This window comes from Ammodytes marinus, assembly GCF_949987685.1.
Source record: "Ammodytes marinus genome assembly, chromosome: 18".
In the NCBI taxonomy this organism is placed as follows: Eukaryota; Metazoa; Chordata; class Actinopteri; order Uranoscopiformes; family Ammodytidae; genus Ammodytes; species Ammodytes marinus.
This window is the reverse complement of record NC_137222.1, coordinates 12113976-12125145: the sequence shown is the minus strand read 5'-3', so window position 1 is coordinate 12125145 and position 11170 is coordinate 12113976. Positions and strand designations below refer to the sequence as shown.

Below are 11170 nucleotides of genomic sequence, written 5' to 3'. Positions count from 1 at the left end.
ATGGTGGGAGGTTTTTACAAGCAACAACCTTGACTGACACGATATGCACAAAAATACACACACAGATATCGAGACGGTCAGACACATACAATACATAGTGGTTTGGGCTTTTTCAGAGCTTTTTTTTTTTTTTTTTTTGGAGTTGCTTCGGGCTGCTCAGCCTGTTATATCTATTAAAACAAAACTCAATTAAAATGAATCAGGGCTGTCAGGTGCTCATCACAACTTACTTGCCAGACGTCAAGAGAAGGCATATGACCTCCTTTTCTGGACGTCCCTGGCTTAGGCCTGCCTGTCAGCAACTCACGGTCAAATATTTATGTGCCCCTTGAGAAGTTCTCGTTGACATGAGGGCCAGGGGGAGAGCAACTACCTGGGTCAGCTTAATGCTGTGCATCATCTTATCAATATTTCATTAAACGGTCTGTTACAAGTTACATGTTTAACTACTTCACCACTGTTTTTGCTGTCTCTTTTTGGCAAGGAATAGTTTCTAACCATTTTGTGAATCAATCCACCATCACCAGCAAATACAGGAACCTCAAAGTTCTATTTTCATCTTGAAGGGGGGTCTCAGGTACTGGGAAGCTTCTTGTTGGCAGTCTGTATGGTTTCTTGGGGTTGTGATCTTGACAGATAGTACAATCTGCGGCTTGTGGCTGTGGGCTTGTCCATGTTGTGTTGCGACTTTTTGTCGATTCTGGTAATGGAGTTCATGGCACATCACAATGAGCTGTTTTGGTGATGGCTTTGCAGCTGCTGGTAGAACTTTAGCAGCTTTCTGTCTTGATTTCATGTCGATGTCATCCAGCTTAGAACTGTGGAATGTCAGCACCCTCCTTTTCTCCCTCCTTTTCTGAGAAAGCACAGCAGCTTTCTCAGAAAAAATCCATATAGAATGGGGCCTTGTAGGTAGTAGCGGAAAGGGCCACTGTTTGCATGTCTCTGAGTGGCAGTGTACATTCCAAGATATTTGTAGTCCGAATCCATAAAGTTCCTTGATTTTGTCGTCCGTAAAAGGTGCCATTCCTTCTACTGGGTGTGGTGTGGGGTTGTGTCCATGGAAAGCTGGTGAATCCAGGGGAAACAGGGAGCACTGGGTTGCTAATGGTGCTGGTAAAGTCTCATGCTCAACCGACTGAGCTAGCTGGGCCTCTCCCACTGCTCCTTCTCCTGCTTGTCTCCAATCCTCTTCGGCCTCTGTGCTCTCCGGAGCTCCAGACGCTATGCATAATCCAATGGTTTGGGGCTTGGAAAAGCGGCTTCCAGGTTTGCTGGTGGTGGGGATTGTCTTATTACCCAAAAGTGCCCAAACTGTAATGCTCTATTCCCTGTCTTTTCCTTCTAAAAATAGTATAGCTGCTGTAATTATCCAAAATATATGTAAACTGCATTTAGGCTTTATCACACACATACACACACAGAAAGTCCCTCACTTGCACACAGGCTGACACTCCCACAATCTCCTCTTACACACACACATCCCGGCCCAAAAGCACACATACTCTCATCTCTGGCCCATTGCTCTGGGCAATAAAAACAGGCATTCTCACTCCTTTACCACTGAAAAAATGGGTTAAATCAACTAGATGCTCCCTCCATGGCCGTGTCAAGGATACAACAACTCTTATTTGATACATGATTATTTACATTTACTAATCCCCACACGTTCTGTTTTGCGGATGAAAAACACAATGGTCAATCAGTTACTGTAGAAAAAACACAATGCTCGAAAAGTCAAGCACAATCAATTCCTGTATACACACAGTAACACTGTAGATATTAATAATTAAGTAAATGCTAAGAAAGTGACATCACAATAGGTGAAGTTAAACAAATTATATCACAATGGAAATCCTAAAAAATAAAAATAGTATATTTGGCTCATGATAGCAACAACCCAGAATGCACTATTATATAAGTTTTAATACCATGTCAAAGGGAAACGTGAACTTATTCAATTGTAAAGGGGGGGCACACTGTTGTAGATGTCATTACAACCTGCAGTAATATGGTGTATGGGGAACTTGGACGGTACCCACTCTGTGTTACAGTTAAAAAAAGAATAATTGGTTATTGGGGGAGACTGTTAGAAAGTAAAGACAGTAAACTTAGTAAAATCATGTACAATCAGCTACACAGCCTGCATAGCAGCTGTGTGTATGCATCACCCTGGGTATCACAGGTGAAACAGATACTGGATGACTGCGGGTTGTCATACATCTGGATAACACAAAAGTACAACAACATTAACTGGCTGAAAAGAACTGTTGAGCGGAGGTTGAAAGATCAATTCATTCAGAAATGGCAGAGCGAGCTTACAAGCATGACTTCCTGTGACTTATACATAGAATTTAAACAAGAGTTAAAACTAGAAAAATATCTGTTGTATGAAAATCAAAAGTCCAGACAGGCTATCTGCAATTTTAGAACCAATAACACTCGCATACCTAAAGTCACAGGAAGATACAAAGGGCTGGAAAGAAATCAAAGAATATGCAACCTTTGTGATTCTAATTGTGTTGGAGATGAATACCATGTACTTTTTGAGTGTAAAAATGTGGATGTAATGTATTTTAGAAAAAAGTACCTGCCAAATTATTATGTTTATTTTCCATCCATGACCAAATTGATTTCGCTTTTGAGGGCAAGTAGGCCAGGGGTTATTGTTAAAACAGGTGCCTTTTTGAGAAATGTTTTGCCATTGTTTAAAGGCCTACTTCACCGGTGGGAATATGAAGGTGTATTGAATTCTGAGATCCTATGTAGTATAAATGTGCAAAAAAAAAAAAAAATCGGTTCATCCTAGCCTGAGAAAAGGCAGAAAGAGTGTTTTTTTTTAACCCTATATTTATCTTACTGTGATGTCACAGTAAGATTAATATATTTGTTTTTCCTTGCCGTGCACCATTGCACCATTGTTTTGTTTTGTAATGATTTCAGTTGAATTGTGTGCTCCATGCCATGTGCTATGGCCGTGAGCCGTAATAAATAAATGAAATGTTTAGAGAGCCTAGGCTGTGTATAAACTCTGGATTTTTTATGAAACAGTCATTCACCAGAATTGCCTTCTCCACCTTTAATTACTGGTATGTTTGTAACGCTCTTTAGGCTACTGTAACTGTCTGCGTAAGTCATGGTATTGTTAAGAGTAATACAAAGAGCTGTGATTCATGCCTGTGTCATAATTCATTTGTATTCATCAATTTCTTTATTTGATTAAAGCTGGGGTGGAGGATTTGGGGAGAAAATGGCAGTTGGGATAGAGATTCAAATCCAAATACCTCAACCGCTCCACTTGTTCTCTTTGGTCCCTCCCCTATGGCCCCTCCCTGACACGCTCCCTACACCAACAAAGTTGTGCCAAAGTGAATGGACAGTCCCAACAGCCAATAAAAACAGAGAATCGGAGCCTCGCTCTGATTGGTCAAAGTGTACAGCTCATGTTAATTTTGACCAATCAGAAATCACATACCCCAGCTTTAAGGCTATCTATTGCGACCTGTTGTTTATATCAATTCAGAATATAATATACTATTTACAATAACATTTTCCAGTACGTTCTTACCAGTTATTGCCACCACCATGGATTGAGAGTTTCTTGATGAACAGATTGCCATTTCTTTTTTTCCTCCAAGCACATCGTTTCCTCTAAGCACATCTTATTGTCACAGAATGGCAATGGTTTAAATAAAGCATTAAATTGGTTATGCAACAAACAACCCATCAAGGGACCTCATCCCTGAAACTTCCCAGAGAGAACAAAGCAAGATGAGCCAACACTGAGATGAAATGAAGAACTAGATAAAATGTGAAGAATGACCAAGAGGGAATTTGCAAAGCACAGTAAGCATCCGGTAATTTAAGTGAAGTAGAATCCGGTGTTTAAATTAAGTCATGCCTGCTCTATTCTATGACATTTTGCAGCTAGAAATCAACTACCTGTTTATAGCATTATGAGTTGAAATATGCACCAAATGTACTATTCCTGAGTTTCACCTCCAACTAGGGAAAATGGGTCACACAAATTATTATATAGATTTGACAATTAGCTTCAGCAAGATATAAATCAGTGTATCTCTGATATAAAACAGAGATGGAAGGAAAAGTTTCAAAAGTAAAAGGAAGGGAAAATACCTAGATTTGGCCACAGAGGACACAACAGTACAGCAGTAGCCTATGTAAAATAGGTCAACATAATACAGACAGATGCAACTACTGTGGGCAAGAAGAAACGCTATAGCATTTAGAGTTTAACTAAACTGTCAGAGGAAAGAATGAAGGCATTTGAATGAAGAAAGTTGCTTGATCCAACTCTACTTTACAATGGTTTACATCTATTTTAATATGTTCACATCTGTTTATGTTTACACCTTTTTATAATGTTCATATACTCACTTAAAACGTATGATTTGCATATTATTTATAGGCTACAAATATATTTCCATTGTACAGCCTACTGTATTCCATATACAGAATTGTATTTGCATTCAATTTAATGCACACACTTAATATGGACACACGTACATATTGTACTTCGTCTAGGTTACATTTTAAACAATGTATGCATGTAGTTACAGTATCTCACAAAAGTGAGTACACCCCTCACATTTATTCAAATATTTCATTATATCTTTTCATGGGACAACACTGAAGAAATGACACTTTGATACAATGTAAAGTAGTCAGTGTACAGCTTGTACAACAGTGTAAATGTACTGTTCCCTCAAAATAACACAACACACAGCCATTAATGTATAAACTGATGGCAACAAAAGTGAGTACACCCCTAAGTGAAAATGTCCAAATTGGGCCCAAAGTAATATTTTGTGTGGCCACCATTATTTTCCAGCACTGCCTTAACCCTCTTGGGCATGGAGTTCACCAGAGCTTCACAGGTTGCCACCTGAATCCTCTTCCACCCATTCATGACGACATCACGGAGCTGGTGGATATTAGAGACCTTAAGCTCCTCCACCTTCCGTTGAGGATGCCCCAAAGATGCAAAATAGGGTTTAGATCTGGAGACATGCTTGGCCAGTCCATCACCTTTTCCCCTTAGCTTCTTTAGCAACGCAGTGGTCGTTTGGAGGTGTGTTCGGGGTCGTTATCATGTTGGAATACTGCCCTACAGCCCAGTTTATAAAGGTTGAGTGCACTGCACGTGCTCAGCGTCATATATCCAGAGGTTGGCTTTGGAAAATAGACCTATGAATACTGCCAGCATTGCTGCAGGGCTTGAAGGGGTGGGGGTTAACCTGTCAGTTCTCAGACCATACGTTGCATACTGCATCAAATTGGTCTGCATGGCTGTCGTCCCAGAAGGAAGCCTCTACTAAAGATGATGCAAAAGAAAGCCCGCAAACAGTTTGCTGAAGACATGCAGACTAAGGAAAAGGATCACTGCAACCATGTCCTGTGGTCTGATGAGACCAAGATAAACCTATTTGGTTCAGATGGTGTCAAGGTTGTGGGGCGGCAACCAGGTGTGGAGTACAAAGAAAAGTGTGTCTTGCCTATAGTCAAGCATGGTGGTTGGAGTGTCATGGTCTGGGGCTGCATGAGTGCTGCCAGCACTGGAGAGCTACAGTTCATTGAATGCCAACATGTACTGTGCCATACTGAAGCAGAGCATGATCCCCTCCCTTTGTAAACTGGGCCGCAGGGCATTTTTGCAACATGATAACGACCCCAAACACACCTCCAAGATGACCACTGCCTTGCTAAAGAAGCTAAGGGTAAAGGTTATGGACAGGCCAAGCATGTCTCAGACCTAAACCCTATTGAGCATCTTTGGGGCATCCTCAAATGGAAGGTGGAGGAGCGCAAGGTCTCTAATATCCACCAGCTCCGTGATGTCGTCATGAATGAGGAGTGGAAGAAGATTCCAGTGCCAACCTGTGAAGCTCTGGTGAACTCCATGCCCAAGAGGGTTAAGGCAGTGCTGGAAAATAATGGTGGCCACACAAAATATTGACACTTTGGGCCCAATTTGTACATTTTCACTCAGGGGTGTACTCACTTTTGTTGCCAGCAGTTTAGACATTCATGGCTGTGTGTCGAGTTATTTTGAGGGAACAATACATTTACACTGTTATACAAGCTGTACACTGACTACTTTACATTGTATCAAAGTGTCATTTATTCAGTGTTGTCCCATGAAAAGATATAATGAAATATTTGAAGAAATTTGAGGGGTGTACTCACTTTTGTGAGATACTGTATGTCTGACATGAATTCTTAACTTGAGTCCACCTCTTAATGCCTTTTTTTCTCTTCTTAGTTCTTTTCCACATTGCATTGTTAAAGGGAGCCTTGAGATTGAATAATTGCACTGCCATCCTCTGCGGATGTAACTGTTGTGCTGCACTTTAGTGTGTGCATATGACGATTTGAATAAAAAGGATGTTGAAATCTTGATCAAAGAGAACTCTAGAATTTAGTGCCATCGAATCCTTTTTCAGTAGGCCTATCTTGATATCATTGAGAGGAGGGGTGTTATTTTTTTATTAATGAATATTACAGTATATTAGACATGCTGTTCCTCTATCCATACCAATTGGTGGCGGTAATAACCATAGATAGAATATAAATACCCCAATTCCTTGTTAAGTGAACGAAGAAGACAGGATCACGTTCACGTTCTTCCCGGCGGGGGGCAGCAGTGGACCAACACTCACTGCTGTCAGCCGGAAATGGGAAGTAAAAGAAGCCACTGTCACAGTGCGGCTTGCTAATGTTGCTAACTCACAACTAACAACAGCTTGCAAGCTGGTCACACATTCAATTAAAAACAAGGCGCCCGTGCTTTGAAAGGTAATCACACCATGTTTTATGTATTTAGTGTTGTTTAATGCGAGCACTTAATGTACACTTCACAATAATTTGCATGTTTTAGAGCAAGAATTCTTGGTGCATTTTAGCGGAAACACGTTAAACTCATCAACGCTCGTTAGCCTGGCTAGCTGACCTTATGCTAATGTTTTAAAGAGGCTCAGTAGCCTCCACTTTCAAGCCACAATGTCAACATGAACAGTCCAGTCAAAATGTTGTACTGTTGCACGGTCGCTTACCAAATACGTACATTGCAAGCAACCAACCGTTTAATCGAAGCAAGCTAACGTTAGCTTAGCTTGTTGGCTAGCTTATCCCCAACACTGGTTAACGCTGCGGCCAAAGGTTAATGTAATCACATTGGTTTGCTAATATCACTGATTTTGAAACGTAAGGGTTAGCCAGGAGCTCTAACCAAAATCCAATCTAGTATATCAAAATCGCTTGTAGGTACCAAACAGGTTTGGTCGGTTCACCAACTGATGTTGGGCGAGAGTTTGAAGGCCCCGGAAGCGTCCAGACAAATAGTTTCTGTTGGTAGTCTACTTATACAAGTCTAAAATCCAACAATCTGATTTGTTGGCACATAGCAATTACTTGAATACGATTTTGTCAGATATTAAAAATGGAATAAACATAATTAATATCAACCCAACTGAACACCTATGGGAGATTTTGGAGGGCCTTCAAAAATATGGAGCCTTTTCCCTGTAAATTGTCACCCATCTATTAATGTTATCAGACACACGCTGAAGAAAGCTTTGGGTATTTTATTGGTCGTATGTGTATTACTTTATTTCAGTATATTTTCTGTACACTATGCCAATAATGTTAAGCCATACAATATTGTTACTATTTATTAACGTTGGACATTCATTACTTTGTGTCTTAAAGCTTTCAGGCTTGGATCCTACACCTTTCCATTTGTCTTGAACTCCTCATTTACTACTTTCATGGCTGCATCCCCGATTTAGAATTTTATCTTTGTCTAAATTAAGGAATCGGAGGCGGATGGACTGAGTTTTGGATTAGGACAAGGACCAATTCAGCAGCTATTTTTGAAAGAAAGAACTGATCTTTAAAGTCTGCAGGTGCCCCCCCATTCTGTTTCAACAGCGCTTCTCACTAGACTACCATGTCGGATGGACGGATCTATGTCGGGAATCTTCCCGTGGATGTCCAGGAGAGAGACATTGAGGATCTCTTCTTCAAATATGGAAAAATCCGTGATATTGAATTGAAGAACAATAGAGGCACTATCCCTTTTGCCTTTGTCCGATTCGAGGACCCACGGTGAGTTTTAGGGACACTCTGTGGCAAATCGAATCATATTCCCCTTTTCGGACACCCTTAAATTTTGTGGTATAATATCGTCACCAGTGACTGACAGCAGAGAAAAGATGGAGGCGGCTTTTTCCAGCTCTATGTCCACTAGTGAAACGGGCGTACTGTGGTAAGGGGTTCTTTGCTCTCTCCTCTTAGGGATGCGGATGATGCCGTCTATGGAAGGAATGGATACGCATACGGAGACTCCAAACTGCGTGTGGAGTATCCTCGCTCATCTGGTGCTAAATTTGGCGGTATGGGAGGAGGAGGAGGAGGAGGTGGTGGTGAGAGAGGAGGAGGCGGCGGAAGAGGAGGAGGAGGAGGAGAAGGAGGACCCAGGGGAAGGTTTGGACCCCCAACTCGAAGATCTGAATTCCGGGTCATAGTGACTGGTAGGTGGACGTCATGAGTCATAGCAAAGTTAATTTTTATTCGTCCTGGAGTTCAAGAGAATTGGTAGGATTGGTGGATGTAAGAGTCTTAGTCAGATATGTTTCGCTCGCTCGCTCTCTCTCTCTCTCTCTTGGCGGACTGGAGGACAAAGGCACTAGTAGAGGATATCATGAGTCCATTGGCAGGTATTTTTCTCTCTCTCTCTCATGGCGGACTGATGGACAAGTGGACTAGTACAGGACTTCACAAGTTATAGGCAGATCTGTTTTGCGCTCTCTCTCTCTCTCTCATGGAGGACAAGGGGACTAGTAATGGACGCCATAAGTCGTAGGCAGATATGAATGGCACTCTCTATCTCGCTCTCTGATGGCGGACTGGAGGACAATGACTAGTACAGGACTTGATGAGTCATAGGCAGATATATCTCTCTCTTTCTTGGCGGACTGGAGGAATAGGGGACTAGTAGAAGACGACTAGAGTTTTAGGCAGGCATGTTTCGCACGCTCTCTCTCTCATGGCGGACTGGAGGTCAAGGGGACTAAGTGGAAGAGGTCAAGTCAGCTCCTTATGTCATAAACAAAACAAAACAGTAAACTGAAACTGGTCAAGTTGGCTACATGAACCCAAACGCCCAACTGTAGTGACTGGTAGGTGTAATTTTTGTCATTGTGTAACATACATTATTTGTTGATTTGATTGCTACATGTATCTCATGTTTATACTGGAAGTTAGAATTGAACTGCTTATCCAAGGCTGAGCCTTTTAAGTCTAAGGTGTAGTCAGCGTTTCTGCAGAAAGCTTTGTTGGCAAAATCACTTTTTGTCAAAGAGATATTCACTAGTCATTTTCTTATGAGCATTTAAGGTGGCTGTCTTTTTAAGTATTTCCAACCCTTGTATTGGCAATTAATGCCGAGTTCAGTCATAATCTCTAACAATGAATCACTGCATTATAGGCAAAAAGTAAATGATTAAAGACTGCACCTTATCATTTAAGTAAACTCCAAAGTCCCATAATGTGCAGCTAGTCATATAGCTAGTAGTTGCCATTATTCATCATTCATGATGGCAACTGCAAAGCATTTAACTGATGCTGGATTTAATATTACGGCTGTGTGGCATCTTCTCCATAACAGCAGCCCATGATGCTTTTGGTGTGATGTTATGTGACTGAGTGTAGAAAATGTGATTTATCAGGAATAAGGTTAACGAGAGCTAGACTTAGCTTTTTTAAATTTCAGTTGCTGTTTAGCACTGACTTAATAAAGATGCCTTATGGTGTTGTTTACCTCTAAAAGGTTTACACTTAATGAAAAGTTGAAGTCTGCCAGGCATTTTTAAGCAAATACATTATGTTTTGTTCTCACCACATTTGTCTTTTTCTCCACGCCAGGGTTACCACCCAGCGGGAGCTGGCAGGATCTGAAGGATCATATGCGCGAGGCAGGAGATGTTTGTTTTGCAGATGTGCAGCGTGATGGAGAGGGCGTAGTGGAATTTCTCCGTAGAGAGGACATGGAGTACGCATTACGTCGCCTGGATCGGACCGAGTTCCGTTCACATCAAGTGAGTTCCAGTGCAGTTGAACTTGAATAGTCTCTTACCCATTATGTAGTTAATGTGCAAAATATAAATATATATCCATTTCCTGTCATAGGGTGAGACTGCTTACGTCCGTGTCCATGAGGAGAGGGGAGGTGGCCCACCACCCCCTGCCTGGGGTCGTTCGCGCTCCCGCTCCAGATCCAGATCCAGATCCAGAGGTCGCTTCTCACCTCCCTACCATAGCAGAGGCTCTCCCCCTCCACGCTACCAGTCCCCCCCACCGCGCCATGCTATGTCGCGCCATAGCCCGCCCCCAAGGAGGCACGCTCCTCAGCATAGCCCACCCCCGCGTCATTACCGGTAGAATGGTCAATCATTTAAAGAGGAATTGAGTAAAAGGTTTTTGTAATTCTACTTTTTATTTTGTTGATTTTATTATTTAACCCCGGGCCTCCTCGCACATTCTACATACATTCCATGGTCAGGATTGCCTGAACACCCTGCCCTTCCCCACAGCCTTAAAGATTTTTTAAATGTTTTTCTTTAAACACCCAAACGTGCTATTTGAAAGCGGTATTGCTGCTTTGCTTTGTTTTTTCTTCTTAGCCAAAAAAAAAAAATGTGTTTGGTCATTGTATAAACTATTTGAGGTTTCTTTTATAAAGAAATCCTTGATTGTGAATTGTGATGGCAAACCATTGAAGGAACCAGTGCACAAACACACACACACAACACGTATATTGTTTAAAACAAAGTCAAATATTCTGCAGTTATCAGGCTATGGGTCATACGACTTCTTACATTTTTTTTGCTCTTTTAATTTTTTAGCTTGAATTGCTTTAGTTTTTGCCAATCTAAAAACCTGTGAAGCTACTCAATATCCTCTTCTGATTCATAACATGTCGATTTATTGAGCTTTTTAGAATAGTGACACAATGTTGACTGTGAGCCTCACTTGTCAGATATTTTTTTTAAATTGTGAACCACTGACCGAGATGGCCTGTAGGTGGGTTATCATTTGTATTCATCTGTCATGTTTTTTCCTTTACCAATAAAATGCAAATTAATTTTTA

General features: G+C 41.3%; 1 protein-coding gene across 1 annotated transcript; it reads left to right on the top strand.

Annotated features, from left to right (window-relative positions):
• The first annotated feature begins 6723 nt into the window (after positions 1 to 6723).
• On the top strand, positions 6724 to 11170 carry srsf9 (serine and arginine rich splicing factor 9). The gene is made up of 5 exons (XM_080046210.1): positions 6724 to 6816; positions 7729 to 8127; positions 8317 to 8552; positions 9946 to 10118; positions 10210 to 11170. The coding sequence occupies exons 2-5, from the start codon at positions 7970 to 7972 to the stop codon at positions 10459 to 10461; spliced, it is 819 nt and encodes a 272-aa protein (XP_079902336.1). The 5' UTR covers positions 6724 to 6816; positions 7729 to 7969; the 3' UTR covers positions 10462 to 11170.